The sequence below is a fragment of the Quercus lobata genome, chromosome 2, assembly GCF_001633185.2.
Source record: "Quercus lobata isolate SW786 chromosome 2, ValleyOak3.0 Primary Assembly, whole genome shotgun sequence".
Lineage (NCBI taxonomy): Eukaryota > Viridiplantae > Streptophyta > Magnoliopsida > Fagales > Fagaceae > Quercus > Quercus lobata.
Genome location: NC_044905.1, coordinates 43,440,323 through 43,462,764, shown reverse-complemented (window position 1 = coordinate 43,462,764; position 22,442 = coordinate 43,440,323). Strand labels below are relative to the sequence as shown.

Below are 22,442 nucleotides of genomic sequence, written 5' to 3'. Positions count from 1 at the left end.
GGCCAGGGAGCCCATATCTATGTATATATTGGGTCAGGGGCCCAATCCGAGGACGTTAAACAATCCGAGGACGGGTAAACATTTTCAAAAGGGTCTGTGTTAGTAAGTGAAGAAATGAAATCCGATTAGAGCCACCCCGGGGGTGGTCTGAGGAAGAACCCCTCCTTTGCTGGGCAAGGCCGAGGACAGAGTGTATGGTTTTCCATCAAGAGCAACATTCCAGACCATTCCATGGAAGATGATAGGTATTAAGAAGGAACAGGACAAAGGAAGGCCTTGAAATATCTAAGAGAAAGCTACTACCATCGCATTGAATGCTCTGCAGTTAACTGAACCGTGCTTTTCAACCTTACAGCCACTCCCAAAAACTTTAGGAAAGGGCTGATGGGACTAGTATCAACACTATCAATCTAAATCTACAAGTGGACAATGGAAATGAAAGAAGGAGGATAGTATAAAATAGAGGAGAAATCCTAATAGTGGAGGATCGAACAATAAAAGAAAAAAAAAACACCATAACAACCTGGGAATCAGACCTGTAACAAAGCTTTAAGAGCAATATTTAAGAATCAGTCTCCTCGGACTAATCCGAGGATGTTTTTCATTAATAAACTTATGTTATCTTTCTCTCTTTGTCATCAAAATCTATTGGACTGTTATCTGATTCACTAAAGCCCAGTTTTCCAACTCATTCTCTACAAATTTATTGTTTTGGGCTTTTTTGGGCTTAAGTCCATATACTCGTCGGGCTAGGAGCTTAAATCAGGTCCTTACAATTGGCGTGGTCTGTGGGAAATCTGGTGTTTTAGCGAGTTTAATGCTCAACATATCGAGGCAATGCAGCGGGATATCAATCATTGGCGGAGGAGACCATTTTGGCAATGGTGCATGCTACGTGGAGGATTGCCACGTGGGGTACAATATTAGGGGCTTTTTGTATCAAATACATGCCTCGTGCCTCTATGAGGGGTGAAGTCCTCACTGATCTGGTGGCTGAGTTCACTGAAACCCCTTTTTTTTTTTTTAAAAAAGTCGATAGACAAAACATGGATGGAAAATTAGTTGGCATGGTCTCACTGCACAAGACCCTTTGTCCAGAAGGGTATATGTTGATGGTACTACAAATCAAAGGGGATCTGGAGTGGGGCTAGTTCTAGTATCTCCTAATAAAGTGATTAAACAGAACCTAAGGCATGCCTAGGTCCTCGGACCAGATGCTTGGGGGAAATTAACACTATGACATCTCTATAAAGTGATTAAACAGAACCTAAGGCATGCCTAGGTCCTTGGACTAGATGCTTGGGGGAAATTAATACTATGACATCTCTATAAATTGATTAAACAGAACCTAAGGCATGCCTAGGTCCTCGGACCAGATGCTTGGGGAAAATTAACACTATGACATCTTTATAAAGTGATTAAACAGAACCTAAGGCATGCCTAGGTCCTTGGACCAGATGCTTGGGGGAAATTAGTACTATGACATCTTTATAAATGTTGAACGGAACCTTAATACATGATAGTCCCCTCAGATCACTTGCTTTGGATTCAGCATTCTCTGATGGTTGAACAGTTCGTAGTATAAGCACATGGTCATTTTCCTTATTATTTCTATGTAGTTAATTTATTTAAGTTAGCAGCTGTGTGCCACTATCGGCTTTGATAAAGTCAAGGTGACAACTTTTCATTACTGTCAACAGCATCAATTCTAACTCTCATTAGAGGGAAAAATAATAACACCACTATTCATAAAATAGTTATTGTAGAGAAAGGAAAGATTCATAAAGTAAAAAGTGCATTCCTTTTTATTAAATAAAGGAAAGGTACATTATACATAATGACAAACTTCCACTACAGAAGGAGAAGGTCAGGGTGATGAAAAGAAAGAGAAATCACTCGTTGAGACCCCTTTTTTCTCCTAACTACAAGATGTTCTGCTATCAAGGTTGAAAAATAGGAGACCTACCTACCATTTTTCTCCTAACTACAAGATGTTCTGCTATCAAGATTGAAAAACAGGAAACCTATCTATCCTTGTTCTTGTTGATTTGCTTGATCAATCTTGGATCATTTTTACATTTGTGCACACATGATATATGTTGCTAGGTGAAACCCAAACTTTGTTGCACCAAAAATCTGATGTGATCTACAATTGCCTTGGGCCTTGGCTAGAGGATGAGGGTCTTCTTTCTTGCTCGGTTGAAAGGTAGGAGCATCTTTGGTCTCTGCTTCCTTCGCCTTGACTGCATCATCCTGGGCCTTGGCAGCATCCTTGGTTTCTGAGGAGGGCTTGGTTTCCTTGCCCTTGCCTTTATCCTTGGCCACCTCATTCCCTAGGCCTTGATCACCATCTTAGCTAGGTCCTTTGGAAGCCCTGAAGGGTTGAGAACTTGATATTTCTAGAGAACTCAAAGATCTGTAAAGTGAGGAAGAACGATTCCCCCAGGGCGCCTTATATAGAAGGCAAAATCTAGTGGGAGTTAATCCGCTCGAAATTCAAAGAGAAAGTTACAAGTGGGAAAAATCTCGCTTAATTTCCAACAAAATCCTCAATCGTTGGATCCGCATCACATCATAGAATGCGGGGAACATGGAGCTGCAAGAATTTAATAAAGGCGCGCCTCGTATACCAAAACGTCAGGAGCGTGACTTGGATAGTTAAAAAGACATCTATGTAGTCAGAGGTGATGTAAAATGGGCGCGAAGGAGCTATCATCACATCGAAATCCTTCTTTCCACCCAGGGAGTAGGAAAGAAGAATCTCGAGGGGCTATTGTGGGGGTGAAAGGCCAGGGAGCCCATATCTATGTATATATTGGGCTAGGGGCCCAATCCGAGGACGTTAAACAACTCGAGGACGGGTAAACACTTTCAAAAGGGTCTATGTTAGTAAGTGAAGAAATGAAATCCGATCAAAGCCACCTCGAAGGTGGTCCGAGGAAGAATCCCTCCTTAGCTAGGCAAGGCCGATGACAGAGGGTATGGTTTGCCATCAAGTGCAACATTCTGGACCATTCCATGGAAGATGATAGGTATTAAGAAGGAACAGGACAAAGGAAGGCCTTGAAATATCTAAGAAAAAGTTGCTACCATCGCATTGAATGCTCTGTAGCTAACTGAACCATGCTTTTCGGCCTTACAGCTACTCCCAAAGACTTTAGAGAGAGGCTAATAGGACAAGTATTAGCACTATCAATCTAAATCTACACGTGGACGGTGGAAATGAAAGGAGGATAGTATAAAATAGAGGAGAAACCTTGATAATGGGGGATAGAACAATAAAAGAAAAGAAAAGAAAAGAAAAAAAAAAAAAACACCATAGCAACCTGGGAACTAGACCTGTAACAAAGCTTTAAGAGCAATATTTAAGAATCAGTCTCCTCGAACTAATCCAAGGACGTTTTTCCTTAATAAACTTCTATTATCTTTCTCTTTTTGTCATCAAAATCTATTGGTCTGTTATCTGATTCACTAAAACTCAGTTTTCCAACTTATTCTTTACAAATTTATTGTTTTGGGTTTTTTTGGGATTAAGTCCATATACCCGTCGGGCTAGGAGCTTAAATCAGGTCCTTACAATTAGCTACTTTCTATTATTAATAATTACAAGAGACTAGCTGGACCAATTAATATAATTAATTATTTGGGGTGGGGTGGGGTGGGGTGGGGTGGGGTGGGGTGGGGGGGCGGGGGAGGGGAGTACCCCAATTTTAGTTGGTTGGTTGCATTACTACCCCTAAAAAAATTAAAATTAAAAATTAAAACTTCAAGCTGTAAATATTAATGAAGAAACGATCCAAACACTCCCTTACCAAAAATAATAATAATAGTAATAATAAATAAATAAAAAGTGATAACTGATAAACTTAACTACCACGACTAAGAGGTAGTTTTCTGATCAAAGCCATCAAGGAGAAAGCGCTCCTCTCCTCGGACCTGTGCCACATTTTGAAAGATATCCATGCTTACCGCTTAGCTCGAAGATCTTTTTGTAATCCTCTGTTAGTATGGATGGAGGAAGTGCCTCCTGACATTGTGGATGTTTTCAACCATGATCTTCTTGATCTTATTCATGAATAAATTTCGGCCTTCATTTGTGGGCCGGTTTCTCCAAAAAAAAAAAGGTAGACAGACACACAGTACAACTTTGTTTTACCTTCCCTCCTCCTCATGGGTTTTGAACAGTTTTTGCTTCTTTGGCACTCTGAATTCTGAAACAGACGCGTACGGCCAAAACCAAAATGCTCCCATTAATCACGCATGAAGAATCTCTCAACGATTTCCTTGTCCCATAAAACCCAATAAACAAACATAGATATAGAGCAACAAATTAAAGTTGAGACATCAAAGTTGGTACAGTTGCACTTGCACCCAAAGTCAATGCACCGACTCTTCTCTTGTCCTGCCCTGTGGATCTAAAGTCTCTCCAACCTCACTTCCAGGTGAGCTTCCTTCGAAACTTTTTCTGGGTCTTGACCAGCTTTGCTAGTTTTAACTGTTACTTATGAGTTATGATAACATTTCTCATCTGGGTTTTGTATTTGCTCTTGTTATCTTTCTGTTTATTTGGTTGGTCACAAATATTCTAAGAAAAAAGGAGCTCTGAAGTCAGGAAGATATGCATGTATTCTTTTCTTTAGGTAACTAATTATGATATGAAATTCGGTTCTGCTTTTTACTTTGTTTTAATGCATTTTCTCATCTGTGTTTGTATTTTCTCTTTTTCTGTCTTTCATTTTGGGTTCTTGGATAGATGCTAAAGCAGAAGACTTTGGGTTAGTCAATGTTTGGGGAAAAACAGTCTAAGAATTCAGGTAAGTACACATAAAGATTAAATGGGTTCATCACAACTATGCTTTCAATTTGAGAAGTCCTTGTATATCTTCAATTGTCTTTATGTTATAATTCAGGTTTTTATGTGTCAATTCTCATAGAGAGATATTCATGGTTTCAATTTGTTATCTTCTTTATAGTCTGATAATTTTCGTTTAATTTTTTTATCAACTGGTTCAAGGATCAATTTGGTTGGGGAATAGTGAAAAAAATAGATGGAAGATCATACCTTCGACTTCATGATTGAAAATTTCAGGAGAATGATTAATTAATTCTTTATTGACATTGATTGTCGTTTATTTTGGTAACAAATCATTATTTGTTTCTCTGTTTTGTCCATGACAGACAACCTTGCAAATGATTGGTTAGAATACATCAGACGAAGTAATTATTCTGTTAGAATTTTTATTTGGATTGATGGATTTGGTTCTTAAAGTATTAGCAGTCTGACTTTGTCAATGTAATGTTCTGCTGCTGAATATGCCTCAAGATGGTCTAAGATCAGTTGTTTATAGATCATTTGTCACATGTGATGATTCAAAAGGAGTTGTGAATTGTAAGACAATAAAAAAATCAAGGACTGGTTCTCGGCAAATGGACCACAAGAACGAAAGCCAAAGGACACGAAAGAACTCAAATACGGCTATGGCATACTACATGGAGAGAGAGGACATGGTCTCAAAAGGGTTTACAGAAGAAGTTCATAGTCCATCTTCTTTTCAAGTCATGGAAGTCTCTAGAGGAGCCCAGAAGCTGAACCAGATGATTGACTTATGGTCTAAAGGAGTGATATTTGATGGGCAGTCTAAAGATATTGCACAAGATTTGTTGAAAGGTGCTCTTGATCTCCAAGAATCTCTAGTCATGCTAGGAAAGTCTCAAGAAGCTTCATCGTATATGTCTCAGGTAAGAAAGAAGCCGCATGAGAAGTCAGAAAGCAGAAGAATTGATGAAATGGAGATTAGGAGACCAAATTCTAGTCCAATTGGGGATCAAAATTGCTCAATGGGATTTCAAAAGCCTAGAATTTCTACTGATGGCTCTTCAAGGAATCAGATTAAAGAGCTTAAGAAAGTGATCAGAGACAGCCTTGCTAAGCAGAATCTATTGCCAAACCTAACCACTCAAGAAACAGGATATCTTCATCAAAGAGATTTGAGCTCAGCTTCAGAAATTCCTTCCACAAGCTCAAACCAGTCTTTGAATGTTGATGCATATGATTTTGATTCTCCTGACTCCTCTCTTTCATCAAAAGCTCCACAGAAGAAGGAGAAAAAAGGCCCAAATTTGATTGCCAAGCTAATGGGTCTAGAAGACCTCCCTTCAAAAACATCACAGAACACTCTACAGAAACATTTAGAGAGGGAGAGAATTTCAAACCAGAGAAGACCTATCTTTGACATTGATATGCCAAAGGGAAGGAAGCCCCAATCTATAGCACAGAGGGTGAATCCAGAGCGGAAGACATTGAAGGAAATACTTGATACCCTGCAATTCAAAGGACTTCTGAGAAGCAACTCTACCGAAGAGCTTAAGCCTCAGTCTGATCATTCCGACGATCCCCATTCCAAACAAAGGGTGATTGATGAGATACCACCCATTGTTCTTATTAAACCTTTTCGTGTCCCACGCCTGGTGGACCAGCTTCACACAGCAGTGCTTCGGGAAGAGAAATCTTTCAACACAAAAAAGATGCTGAGAAAATTGACAATAAAAAGAGAGCTTTCTTTCAACACTCACAAAGAATGGGCTTTGAGTTCCAAGAAAATGCATTGCAAAATGGAAGTAGAAGAAGAAGAGACTCCTATTAAAACACTTAGCATAGAAGAAGTTGCTAGGGAACATAAAGAAGTAGTTAGGAAACCAGAAGGAAAAGAAATCAAGCCTAAAGAAAAGGTTTCACATAAGCTAAAAGCTTCTGTTCCTGTAGATCACAGACTGCAGACAAAAGAGGCAATTGTCAAGAAACTGAAAGCAGATCGATTTCAAAATAATGCTTCTGCTAGCAGGAAACCGCTGAAGATGGAGAACAAGAAAGGTAAAATTGTCTCGAGATGTAAAGATCAAGCTACAGTGACCTCTACAAAGACAAGAAAGTCTGGAAATGTATCAAACAGTTGTTTAGTAAACAACCAGATTTCCCGAAAACCAAGTACTACCCAAAACACCAGCTCAAAACATGCAACAAAAACTATAAGTTCCTCTGATCAGAAAAAGAATCAGATGAAGAAGAAGAAGCCAGTCAGGGAGCTTACAGCAATCAAATCAGTTATGAATCTTCCATTAACTAGTCTATATGATTCAGTTCTAATGACTTTCTGAAGCTACTATATGTTCTGTAAAATCTAAAGTTCAGCTGCTATTTTTCTAAAAATCATTGGAGTAGATTTGAAATTATGAAAACTATAGCCTAGTAACTGAACTTCTGCACATGAATTGACCTATTAATGAATAAGAATTTTTGGTTTGTGAAAATTAATGCCATCTTCTTCTATGCAGATTGAAAACTTTGGATCCAAAGAAGATGACATGAGCATCAATTTTAAAAGTGAAATTTGCTCTCCACTGATAAGAATTGACACTACTCTTGTGGATCAATTCCCTGTAGATGAGGAAAAGGATGCCTCTGAATCTAATATTGGAGGTAACATGTTATATCTTGATTATGCTATGGATGATTCTGATACCCAACTATGATGAATCAATGATTCTGGTGATAAGTTTAATTAAATGGAACTATGAAAGCTGTTTACAAGTACATGCATATTGCATTATATGTGCTTGTTTTTATGCACCTCACTAGTCTTGATAGTAGACGTGGATGCAAACATTGTTAAGAAAACTGTTGCTTCTTTTTGTAGTATTGGCATCTCCTGCATCCAATCATAACCGGATAAAGCAAAATGCTTGAAGTACAATATCATGAAACTTTTATGTTTCATTGAAAAACTCCAAATTTACTTATAAACCTTTGCATCTTTTCATTATAGCTACTCTTGTGTTATGCAATGGAGGTATGATATGATTCTAATATCAAAGTAGAAAGTCATAACTACTGACAGCAGAAGCAGTCAACACTTAATAGAGCCAATATCTGCATTTTCTACCTCAATAAGTCGATAAAAAAAAATTATAAATACATTCTTTTTCTGGGTAAAATAAAATTTATATATTTTCATGTGCCCAACTGAGATGTTTATGTAACTTTATTTTCTTTTTAACTGTAGAGCATTGCAGTAATAGCCAGAGTTCTCTTTCTGATGTCACACCAGTGAGTCCCAAGCATGAAATGGATGAGAAAACTGTGGAAGAAGCTTACGATTACATCCTTCATAGCAGAAAAGATATCAAAAGCTTTAAATCTGGAAATAATCTTAAACATTTTCTCTTAAGCAGTCCATCATTCCTTACTCATGCAGAGGAGCTTTTTGATCTTGATGTGTGTACTCCAACAATTTTACTAACATCTTGCACCAGTGATTTCATAGAAGCCAATGTGAGGCTCTCTTTAGAATGTGCAAATGAACTAATTGAACGTAAAAGCCTTCGAGGTTCACAAACAGTCCATCCTTTGTTACTTACACATGTGGGCAATTTGAGAGTATGCACCTCAGTGGACAAGTTATTGGAGGAAGTTTGTAGTGTTGTTGAAAGTCTTAGAAGATATAGCAAGTTTGGTGGTGAGCTTCTTCCTCAAGATAGTCTTTATTCAATGTTAGAGAGAGATATAAGCTGCAATGGAATTGAAAATGGAATCTGGGATTTTAGTTGGAGGTATGAATTTTCTGCAGATGATGCTGAGCAAGTGGCGACTGAGATAGAGAAGCTAGTTTTCTGTGAGTTGATTGAGGAGGTCCTCACATAAAGGCTTCAGCATATTATCCATGTTTGTCTGGATACATTAGTTTGAGAGGTTAGTATAGCACTATTACTGTCCTCTGTATATATAATGGCGCTATGGAGGAGGGTTGAAAATGTTAGCTAGTGTCACAACTCACAAGGTTATGATCATTTTCCAATATCATGTTTTTAAGCAGTCATATGAATATCTGCTAACGACTTTAACCTTGACGACTAATACTAATTTGGAGCCTGGAATGTGTAGTGGAAATGTTGAGAAAAAAGAACTACTTGAGTATATTTAAGATCATTTGCAAACTTCTATATATTCAACTCAAGGCGATTATTTCTCTTGAATATTCTTGAATTCTGCAGATCAATTTATTCATTCTGTTCTTGGTAAGTTCAAATAATTTGGATTCAGACTTTCTTCAAGTTCGAGGTATAATGGTTTCTAAAACCAATATTTCGAAAATATAAGTGAGCCACTTTGTCCATCTTTATTTAAGGCATGCATACCTCAAAAGAAATTTTCCGGCTAAAGTCAAGATTTGGAATTTTAATTCCATTTAGCGTTAATTTTCTAATAATATCGTTAGTTGTCCTGTTGCAAAACAAACTGGAAAACTAGCATCTCGAGTTTTTAAAACTCAAGATCTATGTTAGAACTCGAGTTTTTAAAACTCGAGATGCAAGAACTCGAGTCTTAGAAACTCGAGTTCAACCATTTTCTTTTCAGATCAGCTCTTCATCTTCGTCGTCTTCTTCTTCAGTGGATTTCTTCTTCTTCCCCTGTTCTTTCGGTGGACGTTCCTCTGTTTTTCTTCTAATGTTCTTCGATAGATCTCAAACCAGATTCTTCTTGCTTCTGATGTGCTTCCAGATTCTTCGCTCAGCACCAGTTCTTCAGTGGATCTCAAACCAGATTCTTGCTCTGTTTCCAGATTCTTCGTGCTTCCAGATTCTTTGCTCAGCACCAGCATAAATCAAGTTTATAGAACTCGAGTTACAAATCGAGTTTTAGAAACTCGAGTTACATATCGAGTTTCTAAACCTCGAGGCGCTACTTTACAAAATCCTTTCAACCGTTTGTCAACTAATTATATTGTTTCCCCTCAGCATGCTAGGCTGCAAATATCCCCTCAAGATTTGATATGGATCATTATGCTTTTATGTGGAGAACACTTTCTCAGTTTCTGAATGAGACAGGTCTTTACTTTTGTTTAGAAAAATTATTCAGTTATCCTTGCCCATTCTGATGGTTATTTAGAAAAACGATCCTAATCATTTTTTATAGTAATGAAATAGCTAGCCCTAAAGTCCTCTCAGTCAGCCATTACATTACACCTCCATATGTCATTCTAAGATTATGTTTTGAAAGGACACGGAAGCTCATTGTGTCTTGTTCCTTAGCTTTGAGTCTTTGACCCGTTGCAATGACTTCTGGGTAATGACAGGCCAGCTATTGAAATTTTAAAACAACATATATATATATATATATATATATATATGGATCAGAATTTTCAAGAAAAAGATAGTGAAAGTTACAAGCACAGAAGATTCAATAGATTCCCTCAGCACATGGTGCCGCTGATCATAGTCATGAATTTGAACTTTGACTACAGAAAAGTAATGGTTGCCGTACATTTAGAAAACGAAAAAGTGGAGAAATAATTAAGAGGAAAAAAACATACTAATTAATGGAAATTAAAACATATAACAAATGATCTTTAGTCCTAATGTGATTTTCATAAACTACAAAGAGGCATATTTGAAGTACAGAGAAGCTTCAACTACTAGTCTACCATTTATACACCACCCCTAACACCATCATACAAAATTTGATCACATAAAAGAAGAATCCATTAATCCTATACCACACAATATGATGTGGGTGCCCCTAGGAGGCTAGGACTCTCTCTTTCTCTCTCTCTCTCTCTCTCTCTCTCTCTCTCTATATATATATATATATAGTGCAGCAAATTTAAGAAGTGGCTCCCTTGAAGATTAGGAAATTGAGGGTTTCCAGTGCAAAATAGATGAAAGTCCCTGGTGTATCAGTGAAGAAACAACCAAAATTTGAACCCGCCACACATTGCCATCCACTCCCATACATCTTATCAAACTCCTGAAAAAATAACACCCAATTTTTTTTTTTTTTTTTAATTAAACTACAAAATGCATATAGAATTTGCATATTTTAGCTTGTTCAAATTAAAATGGGAAGCACATAATAATTCTTTAAAAAAATTAAGAAGAGAAAAGAACTCAAAAAACATGAATGACCTTCTTGATATGGGCAGCAATAGATATGCAATCAAAAACATCAAAGAGATCAAGGGCCTGAGCAGCACAAGCCATGGCTTGTGTCTGCATCTTCTCTGGGATGTCAGTTTCCTCAATCCTAGCTTTTCCTTCTGACATCTTTTGGCTCTAGTTTTGGAATCCCAGAAATGGTTTTCTCAATATAGTGATATATGTGCAGTGCAATAAAGGAGGAATCTATGGCTGTGATTCTGGAACACAGCCTCTGCCAACGAGAAACTTCCTATCTGTCCCTCAAAAAAAAAAAAAAAAAAAAACCTTTCCCTGTCTCCCATCCTGTAGGAGCATAATCCAAAGGTACTTATATGATTTAGGATAAAATTTAGCTACAAAATTGGTTGTAGGCTAAACCTACAACCGTACTCAATATAGTAAATAATATTTGATTAATACAAAATTTGACATGTTTATTAAGAGCATTAAGAGTATAAAGAACATGCAATTTAACGATTAGATTTACAAAATATGTAGTAATGTTTATTTTATTGAATAAGATTGTATCTTTATGTTACAACTAATTTTATAACTAAATTTTGTCTTTAGAGCATTAGCATTAGGGTGTAAAAACCCTCCCGTTGCTATTTTAGCCACCAAACCCATAAAATCATGCTCCATCCGGTTGCTATTTCTAAAAAAAATTGCAACTCAGCTACAGTGAGGTTGTAAATTTACAACCTCATTGTAGTTGGGTTGCAAACTTGTTTAATATTTTTTATTTCTCACCCAAGCCCACATCTCACTTTATTCTTTGAAGTCTGATATCTCAGACTCACCTTCTCTCTCTTCCTTTCTTTTTTCTCTAATCTCTTCCTCTCTCCCCACTTTCTGTTTTTTTCTCTCCTGTCTCTTTCTTGGTCCATCTCTCTTAGATTAGCGTGAAGGGTGTGGGTTTGTGGGGATCAGCGTGGTGGAGGGTGTGGGTTTGTGGAGATCAGTGTCTGTGGTGGACATTGACATTTATGGTCGAGGTTGAGGAATCGATGGTTGGGTTATGGAAATCGGTGACTTGGTTGTGGGAATTGGTGGCTGGGTTGTGGAGTCGGTGACTAGGTTGTGGAACCGATGATTGGGTTGTCGGTATCGGTGACTGGGTTGTGGGAAACGATGAGTGGGTTATGGGTTTGGGTTTTGGTGGGTCATTAGGTGGTGGAGTCCAGTCTGTTTGGTGGTGAAGTCCAGTTTGTTTGGGTTTGTGGGTATGGATTTGGCAGTGGTGGTGGTGTTGGATTTTAGGTGGTGGTGGGCCTGGTGATGGCTACTGTGCTGTGGGTGATTTTTTTTATTTTTTTTATTTTTGAGATTGATTTTTGGACTGATTGTGGTGACAGAGGAGGTGGTTTTGGTTGTGGTGGAGGGTGGGTGTGGTGGTTGGCTATGGTTGGGATGTGGTGCTTGTAGTTGTGGGTGAAGAGAAAAAGAGACCAGAGAAAAGAGAGAGATGATTACTTTTATTTTATTTTAATAAGTAGTTTATATTATTTTATTGAGTTGTATCTAAAAATAGAAATTAGGATGTAGAGTGAGTTATAAAATAAGTTAGTAAAATAGATAAAGTGATGTTTGATGATGCAAAATAGATACTTTTTTACATCCCGGATGCTAATGTCTCTTATAATAAAAGAACATTAAGATTGTCACGTAGCACAACTTTTTATGGTTTTGGTCACTTTTTTTTTTCTTTTTTCTTTTTTGTCTCTCTTCCTCTTTCCAACTTCTTTTCTCTCTATAAAATAAGAGAAAATATATAGTGTTTCGGTGTTACCAAATCAGTACTTGGTATTTCATATCCAATAGATGATTAACAACTGGCCATTGCAATTTACTTTGCCAGCACAAACCAAATGACAATTTTGTCCTTAAAATTTTTCAAAACCCTGCCACTTTCTATCTTCTCTTTTCTCCAAAAATCTTTCACTCCTCTCTCAAAAATTTTCAAATAGAAGTCTTCTCTCTCTCTCTCTCTCTCTCTTCCCCTCTAAAAACTAAAAAGCCAAAATTTCCCAAAATTTCACATTTTCCATTACCACCAACCATAATCCCTTTAACCTTTCATCCCCAAGTCCCTAACTAGCACCGCCCACCCTCTCCCTCTCTTTACTCTGTCTTTATCTCTCTCTCACTCATCTTCTGTTCTTTACAAAAAGCTTATCAGACTCCAACTCAAGCCAGTGCAGTATGAAATTTCTCATGGGTATTGCTTGTTGAAAATTTAGAGTCTTCTTTTGAGGAAATCAACGGGTATTTTATCAGCTTTGGCCTTTCTAAGTTCTTTTCTTTTTCCTTAAATTGAATTTTGTGTTTGTTTCGCAAGTTTTTTTTTTTTTTTGGGGGGGGGGGGGTTGGGGGGGCAAGTTTAGCTTAGGCCATTTTAAAAGGTGCTATATTTTTTGAAGTTAGGTTGTGCTAGTAACATGCTAGAAAGCACGGGTGCAGCTCTAGGGCAGCCGCACCCGCACCCGATGCGCACCGACGCGGTGTGCAGTGCGCAATGCCGTTCATGCAACGTCGTTTTTTTGGATTCGGGCCGATTCCCGCCAAATCAAGCCGATTTGCACCGATTCCGGCAAAAACGGGCGCCGAAACGGCTCAATTCAGCCCAAAATGGACGCCAAAACGGGATGCCACCATGTCGCTGGCCTCCATTCTTATGCTTCATGTGGCCTTGAGAGAGAGAGAAGGAAGAAGAGATAAGGACAACACTACTTCATGTGCACTTACTGGTGAAGGCAAGATTTTTGAATAGGTGATAAAGACTTGAAAAGTCAAAAAGATAGAAAATGTTGGAACTAGTGAAAACAGTAAAAATACAGGTTTTGATTCTTTGATTTTATCACCTTTACCCATTAGTTTTTATTATTCTTTAATACTTTGATTTTATCACCTCATTATTATTTTTTTTTAAGGGAAATAATTTAATATTATAAATATATTATTGGGCTAAAATTGGGGTTGTGTAAACATTATAATAATATATATAAATATGCTTTTAAATTTATTAGTATATGTTTACCATATTATATATATATATATATATATATATATATATATATATATATATGCTTAGCAATATCTAGAAAATATAAATAAAATTTTTTTAAATAATTTTTTAATCGTCCCACCTGCACCCTACTTTTTCAAAAATTGCCAAGTCTCGCACCTGCATCTACACCCGCTTCAGATTGGAATATTTTAATTGCAGGCTATAGCTTTCTATCAATGTATTTTAGATTTCAAAATTTTCTATTGCTTCTTTTCGTGATTGCTAATAAACTTGAGCAAGTGGAGGGAAATGGACGTTCAAATGTGATGCTCCATCGGATGTTACCATACTGGTTCAAATTTGCTTCTATTGGTGGGGTTTTTCTTTTTTCTTTTTTTCTTTTTTTTCTTTTTTTTTTCAACTCTGCACGGTGACAAGGCCCAATCCAGCTAGTTATCTCTTTGTAATCGGCCATGCCTATTTTGATTGGCATCATATTCAAGATAGCTAGAAGCTGATTTTGTGTTGAAATATTTGATAGGGCAAAAATGTATTGACCCATACAAATTAATTAATTACCCAAGTTAATTAAATTATGTTTAATTACATGCAATAGCGTGGTAGCACAAACAAATCACCGACTAAACTAAATGTAGCAGAAATTAAATTTGACACGGTGATTTTTTTACGAATGGGGAAAACCACTAAGACAAAAGCCCCACCAGGTGATATTAAGGTCACCATTCCCAAGAATCCACTATTATTAATCACAAACGGTTACAAGTATAAGGAATCTTACCAAACCCTTTGGCCTATCCTAAAATACTAACTTTTAGTTGAACCCTTATCCCAATACCCAATTAGACTTGTATTGTAGCGGCAATCTTTCCCTTGATGCACGAATCCTAGTACGTGATAAACCAATATGCATGAATCCTAGTATGTGACTAACTCCTACAACTTGAAGAGGCTATTGCCTGCAAAGTTCTTCAGTTCATCAACAATGAAGATCAGAAAGCTCATTGGTTACAAAACCCTTGGCATAAAGATGCAGTAGCTTCTTCAGAGAGAATAATGAATTGGGGCACGTTCTGCATGCGCAAAGGCCTTTAAAATAAGTCTTATATAGGTCTAGAGTTGTGAGAAAAGAAACCCAACCCATACACATCAACTTGGGCCGAAAATCAGATCTGAAAATTCTAATTCCGTAAGTCTCAACAGATACAGCTTGTGTTGAGCTTCAACTTTAAACCTCGATAGATGTCCTTTCTATAGAGCTTCTATCGAGCTTTAATGAATAGATCTTTCTTCACTTGTTTCTTGGTCAGATCTTCATGGGTTTAACACTTGACTTGAACTTTTGTTTTTTGAAGTACTAAATTCATCCTAGATTTACCCAATTACAAGTAAAGTGTATTTTGTCAAAGGATTAGCCAATTACATAAAATATGTCCTTACCCATATTGTTGCTAATTAGATACAAGAAATGCTCAAGAAAAATTATATATAGTTGTTTTACAAGTTGATTTTGTTTGATTAACTAGATATTGAATTGCTTAGAAAGATCGTAGTTGTGTTATGATTAGGGTCTAGTTTGTAATAACCTACCCAAACCATGTAAAATCTTCTCTTTTTTGAAAATGAGAGTATATTGTGTTTCAATTAGTAAATAAATTGTATTGTACAAATGAAATTCACAAGGTGTGGGTTTTATATTTTGGTTGTAATGGTGATTGATGGAATTTGCAAAAGATTTCAAAATGTTATTTGATTAATAAAAACCATAAAATTGAACATTTCTAAGATATTTTACTTACTCATATGTCCAATGCATAAAAAATAAAAAAATAAAATTCATTTTTAAGTATTATTCCTCCAACAAATGATGTCCATTGTTCTCTTGAAGCTAACATATTGAACCTAACATTTAGTTTCATTAGTTACAAAAATTTGCTACAATGCTTAATTACTCAATCACATGCTTAATACAAGCTACTGAGCTAATTGGTACACAATCAAGTACAATTACTAATACCCTAACACAATCAAGTACACACTAGCCACTTAGTCAATTACATTCAAGTAATAGTAGCAATAAGCTCAAGCCTCTCAAGTCTCAACGCAGCAACTCAAGCATAATAGGCACAATAGCTCACAAAACCTAACTCATCAGTAGATCATCTCAGCAGCACATATGTACCAGCATGTTTTCCATAATGATCCTAACAAAACAACAACTTGAAATTTAACTATAATAATTTCCATAATAACTCAACCAACCATGAACTCATGCACACTCAACTAGATCTTATACCCATATTTGAATATAATAATTTCCATAATAACTCAACAAAGCTTACACTAATAAAAGAAGAAAGAAATACAATGAAAACTTCTACCTTAAGGGCTTGTTTGGATTGAGGGGGAAAGGAGGGGGAGTAGAGTAGAGTTGGCTAAAAATAGGTTAATTTTTGGCCAAATTTACTCTGCTCCTCCTTCCTCCCCCTCAATCCGCTATAAAGGAGACTTGGGAAGACAATATTTCATAGAATCAATTCAAATTGATAGGGATCAAGTTCAGAAATTAAGAGTATGAACTATGAACACAACCTACCACAAGCAAGGAAAATAATTATTAGAAGGACCAAAATTTGAAAATTCCAACAATGATCAAGAAAATTAATATGTACTAGAGCTGTTTTTGTTCCTAAAGGACTTAATTTATCAAATTGCATATAAGTTCATGGCCAAGAAAATTAAATAGACCACAACATGACTGAATCATGGTTTCAATTAGCACCAAGCCGCAAGTAGCCCCGATAACTAGCAGTCCCTTTACCTTAAAAAAAAAAACCTAGATAAAATTGAATAGGATTATTTATGGTTCTTTGTAGTTGAACAATAACGAAACAACTTTTAGCAAGTAAAAATTAGAATACACCTAACATACATGTGGTGAATCTGGTATCAGTCGGTAATTATTATTTCCCATTAACATAACTGATAGTGAAAACAAAATCAACAAGAAAAAATTGAAAAAATATAGTAAAAGAAATGTAAATGTATCCTTACAATTCCAGATTTAATTTGATTTGATTTTTTTTTTTTTTTTTTTTTTAACTTCTCAATCTTTCGATCCTCCAATACCATAAAAGGATCTACTAGTCTAAAGTTCCAAAAAAAAAAAAAAAATCATTCATAAAATGGGTAAAAATAATACATAAGCATAGTAATTTCAATCTCGGGTGATCCAAACCTTTAGCCTACCCCAAAATTTTATTTTCTTTATCCATGGGTTGAGTAAAAAATGGATGTTGAGGTGGGGACGAGATGTAAGCATTTGTGCATTTTGTTTTTTTAATAAATAAAATATGAAAAAAGTACCCAAAGGGAGAGAAAATACCTAGAGGTTGTCGGAACCAGAGGTGGGGCAGTGCTTTGCAGTGTTTAGAACCAAAATAAGGTCCAGGGAAGCGGTACCATGGCAAAAGAAGTGGTGCAGTGGCAGTCGCAGGTGAAAGGGAGTGTATTTAAGAGAGAGAACTTCAGTTCTAAAAATTTTGGGAAATTTTGGCTTTTAGGGTCCGTTTGGATGGAGGAGTGGAAAAGTGGGAGGATGGAAAATATTTAGTTTTCCCTCTTGTGTGTTTGGTTGGAGGGGTGGAAAAGTGGGAGAGTGGAAAACTCTTTTGTTTGGTTGGAGAGGAAAAGGGAAGGATGAAAAATGTAATTTATATAAATTGACTATTATACCCTTGTTACATAATATGTAAGAAATAGATTTATTTGTACTTATTACATAATATTAAATTTATCACATCATATATATAAATTTATAAATTTATATTATTATTTTTATTATTATAATGTAAAAATTAGATCAGGTCACATTGAAAAAAAAAAATTTGGGAGGGCATTATGGTAAAAATGCACTGAGGCAGTTTTCCCTCATTGCTTTTCCTCCCGATTTGGGAGGAAAAAATTTGTGGGCCTAGGGAGAAAATTTTCTCCCTGGTTTTCCACTCCCCCTGTTTTCTTCTTATTCCCAAACAGAGGAAAACTCAGTTTTCCACTCCATTTTCCTTCTTACATTTTCCATCCCTCCTAAAATCCACCCAACCAAACATGGTGTTAATTTTTAGAGGGGAAGAAACTAAGAGAGAGAAAACTTATGTTTGAAAAATTTTGGGAGAAAAGTGAAAGGTTAATTTTGGAGAAAAGATACGAAAGAGAAGATAGAAAGTGGCGAGGGTTTGAAATTTTCAGGGCAAAATTGTCATTTGGTTTGTGTTGGTAGAGTGAATTGCAGTTGCTTTTTTTTTAACAGATGTCAACTATCTACTGGGTATGAAATACCAAATAAGGTACTAATTTGGTAATACTGAAACACTATATACTTTCTCCCATAGTCATGATTATCTCTCCTTTAGTATGAAAAGTGAATCAAATGTCAAATAACACAAAAAAGAATATGGTTATTGAATTTTTTTTTTTTTTTTTTTGAAAGAATTGAATTTTGACAATTAAGACTTCAGTAATTTAGCAATTATTTTTATTGCTAATTCGAGAATTACAATGAAAGATAAGTGATTTGAACTTCCAACATTTTCCTTGGAAATATCAAAAAATAGGAGTTGCTGGATAATGATAACATAAAATTTTGTTAGGATAATTTTTCACCAAAAAAATTACTCAAACTAGATGCTTATCTATTTGTCTTTTCATTTTTCCTTTTTGGACATAGTTATTTGTATTGTTCACATAAATAAATGTCAACGCCTCGCGGCTGCTCGACCACCCATCGTGGCGACACTCGCACAGTTTTCTGTATCTTGGTGTGAGAATCATATGGAGGTGTGTCGTACCTCGGGTGTGTGACTGGAATCTCGGTCAATTTTAAGGAAATTACCAAGAATAAGTGAAGTCGCCATCAATCATTAGATTTTTTCTAAGGTGTTGGCCACCTGACTCTATTCGATTTTATTACTACTAATCCTAGATTAAGAAAAAGGTCGTTTTTCCTAATCTAATGTGGATGGGCAAAAAATCTTGATTCTTGAGTTCGAAAGTTTGGTTACGTGTGGGGAAAGTGTTAGGCACCCCACAATGCCTGTCCGAAGACAATCCCTTGTTTTCGTAAAATCATAATTTTTGAATATTGGCAATTGAAAACAAGTTATTGGCATTGGCTTTCGAGGCTTTATTGTGTTGGGCTTTGAGGTTTGGTTTCGAAATGGGTGTGGTCCCAATCGATGCTTTCCAAGTATGTTTAAAGTCGCTACCAAATTTCCACGGCGAAAATCCAACAATATTTCGCCTTATTTTTGTGGCGGAAATCCGGTAGTGCGTTGCCTTAGATGAGTCATAGCACGCCAAATGCTATTCTCACTAAGCTTTTGACGTAGGAATAGGGCAATGAGGATTCCCCATTTTCATGGCGAAAATCCGACAGAGTTTTGCGTTTGGTGTGCTACAGCGCATCGCAGGGTTTCGCGTTTGTGTATACGGTGCGTATCAACATACTCACACCAGGATGAGCCGAAGCCCTCCAAAGTGTTAGAACATGTTGATATGTGTCACCTACACATGGAAACCAATGTCATTTGGTGACATGGATCAAGACAATCACACCGCGATGATCATGCACACAATATAGCATGAATATGCACCTACAACAATCGCCTTGAGCACATACCCATACTACAAGGTCAGGAGCTCTCATGACTAGAAAGGGCCGCTCACATAGCCACAAGAGTCCATCATACAAAGTGTACAATCACCCACACACAAGCAAGCAGATATATATACATACATACGTACATATATATATATATATATATATATATATAAAGCATGCATCATGCACAATGCTATCACATAGAGCGAGAAAATAAACTAGACATTGCCATGCTCCAAGGGTATGGCCTAGCAAGGTATAGAAAATGTAAAACAGACATTGCCATACCTAGGGAATGAGGCCCAAGCAAGGAGCAGGAAAATAAAAAGGGGGATACATGGATAGGGACCCTAATACATGCTCTAGAGAAGAGGCTTAAAGAGAGAGAAAGAGAAGACCGCTCTGAGGGGCACACAATCACACTGCGATGATCGTGCTCACAATATAGCATGAATATGCACCTACGACAATCGCCTTGAGCACATACCCATACTACAAGGTCAAGAGCTCTCATGACTAGAAAGGGCCGCTCACATAGCCATAAGAGTCCATCATACAAAGTGTACAATCATCCACACACAAGCAAGCAGATACATATACATACACACACACACACACACACACACACACATATATATATATAAAGCATGCATCATGCACAATGCTATCACATAAAGTGAGAAAATAAACCAAACATTGCCATGCTCCAAGGGTATGGCCTAGCAAGGTATAGAAAATGTAAAACAGACATTGCCATACCCAGGGAACGAGGCCCAAGCAAGGAGTAGGAAAATAAAAAGGGGGTACATGGATGGGGAATACATGCTCTAGAGAAGAGGCTTAAAGAGAGAGAAAGAGAAGACCGCTTTGAGGGGCTAGGCCCTCTAATCTACTAATCATTGCCCTTTGTGGGCTTTTGTCCTCTTACTTGCATCCTTGCCCTTTTTACTCGTGCCTAGAAAGTTGCGCCCTTGTTCCAAGCGTCCTCACTCCATGTGTGTACATGCAAAGACCAAAGAAACAAGCCAGGAGACAAGCAAAGAAGCAAACAAAAGAAATAGGGAAAGCATGCAAAGTACAAGCTAGCAAAGATGCCAAACAGGGGCAAACAAACATGTGAAGCACATGAAAAGGGTAAAGAAGCATGTTATCAAACAAAAGGGGGTGTCCTAGGAGGACAAATGTAGGTTTGGATCGAATGTCCATAGCTCCATTGGATTGGAGTATAGACGACACACAAACTCATGCATGAACATGTAAGCAAGCATGCAAAGAAAGCATAGAAACCAAGAAAGCCAAAAGGGTGGTGCAAAGCAAGCATATCAACATCGCACAGAGTGAAGAAAGTTGTATGGCAAGCACACTGATACCATAGAGGTGTATCTTACAAGTGGTTACATCCAAACAAACCCTAGGAGGGACGGATGTAACCACACAAACACAAACCCACGGAGGGCACAAAGCATGGCAAAACCTAGATCTAAAGAGGCTAACAAGGAGATAAAGCATAGAAGCAAGCAAACAAACAACGACATGCAAAAGGAAATTATCCAAACCCTTTAATATAGGCCTAGGTGTCCGGATATAGGCCTAGACCATAGGATCTAGATCTACACCCCACCGGAAGGGCCAAAAAGCAAGAAAGAAAGATATCAAATGACAAAAAGGGCTAAAGTAGCATATGGCATAGCAACCAACGTAAATCCAAGCACACAAGCATAGTACAGAGCACATAAACACATAGATCTAAGCATATGAACATAGATCTAAGCACAAAAGCATGGCGCGGAGTACATAAACACATAGATCTAAGCATATGAACATAGATCTAAGCATGCATGGTGCGCGGAATATATAAACACATAGATCTAAACATATGAACATAGATCTAAGCACTAACATGTAGATCTAAGCATAAACATGGCAAAAAATACAATAGGCATGTAGATCTAAGCATAAACATGGCAAGGAGCCCAAAAACATGTGGATCTAAGCACAAACATGAAAAGTAGGCATATCCTAGCCCAAGAAGACTAAGCCAACAACATTAAAGCAATAAATCATGGCAAAAAGAAAGTAGATGTTAGGAAAGCTATAAAACATGCTAGGAAGCTAAAACATGCTAGGAAAAGCAAATAAAACATTTTATTAAGCAAAAAGAGCTAGGAAAAAGCAATAAAGAGAAAGGGGTGTGGATTGTAGCTAAAAAGCTACATCCACACCCCTAAACCTCAAATCCAAGGTATGGAACCAAGGAGAGGAAGATTAGGTGCAAGAACACTACCTTGAAGATTGTAGAGGAAATGTGAGAATCAAAGGTGTTCTAAGGTGTTTTGATGTGTTTAGGAGAGAAATTAGAGAGAGAGAGAATTTGCCCCAAATTTTTTTTTTTTTTTTTTTGGGCAAAATGAGGGGTTTGAAGGCTCTTATAGCGAAAAAGTGACACTTCAGCTACTGGCGCACCTACAAGGGCCACCGGCCAACTTGCTAACATCAGCAATTCTGGCCTTATCCCAGTTCCACTTCGAATGCATATTTGAAGGACTTCCTGGACTCGGATTGAGCTAATCTTGGTGTCCTTGGAAATCTCTGGATGTATAGTTTTTAGAACACTAAAGAAATTGAAAATCCAATAGTCGGATCAAAATTATGGCCTTGGAAAGTGTGCTAACGCGCTTTTACGGTTTTCTAGATATCTCAACCGTTTTAACTCCAATTTTGACCCATGAATAGTTGTTGGAAAGGGAATTTGATAATCTTCGCAATGGCACTGGTCTCAAACTGTTC

The 22,442-nt window shown here is 37.0% G+C and overlaps 1 protein-coding gene, 1 long non-coding RNA gene and 1 pseudogene across 2 annotated transcripts; 2 read left to right on the top strand and 1 right to left on the bottom strand.

Moving 5' to 3' along the window:
* The first annotated feature begins 4,123 nt into the window (after nucleotides 1–4,123).
* LOC115975676 lies at nucleotides 4,124–4,788 on the top strand. The gene is made up of 3 exons (XR_004088170.1): nucleotides 4,124–4,442; nucleotides 4,598–4,640; nucleotides 4,754–4,788. It is a non-coding gene; the product is annotated as an uncharacterized LOC115975676 (long non-coding RNA).
* Nucleotides 4,789–5,315: 527 nt separating this feature from the next.
* On the top strand, nucleotides 5,316–9,638 carry LOC115975673. Its single transcript, XM_031096555.1, has 4 exons — nucleotides 5,316–7,101; nucleotides 7,333–7,477; nucleotides 8,061–8,746; nucleotides 9,557–9,638. Exons 1-3 carry the CDS (start codon nucleotides 5,428–5,430, stop codon nucleotides 8,696–8,698), a joined length of 2,457 nt encoding a protein of 818 aa, XP_030952415.1. The 5' UTR covers nucleotides 5,316–5,427; the 3' UTR covers nucleotides 8,699–8,746; nucleotides 9,557–9,638.
* Nucleotides 9,639–10,657: 1,019 nt separating this feature from the next.
* On the bottom strand, nucleotides 10,658–11,858 carry LOC115964890 (annotated as a pseudogene).
* Nucleotides 11,859–22,442: the final 10,584 nt, after the last annotated feature.

Excerpts from the sequence above, each read along its gene's own strand:
- LOC115975673 (XM_031096555.1), top strand. The coding sequence starts at position 5,428 with ATGGACCACAAGAACGAAAGCCAAAGGACACGAAAGAACTCAAATACG. Across the intron at positions 7,102-7,332 it reads AGCTTACAGCAATCAAATCA|ATTGAAAACTTTGGATCCAA; the intron begins GTTATGAATCTT and ends TCTTCTATGCAG. Across the intron at positions 7,478-8,060 it reads CTCTGAATCTAATATTGGAG|AGCATTGCAGTAATAGCCAG; the intron begins GTAACATGTTAT and ends TTTTAACTGTAG.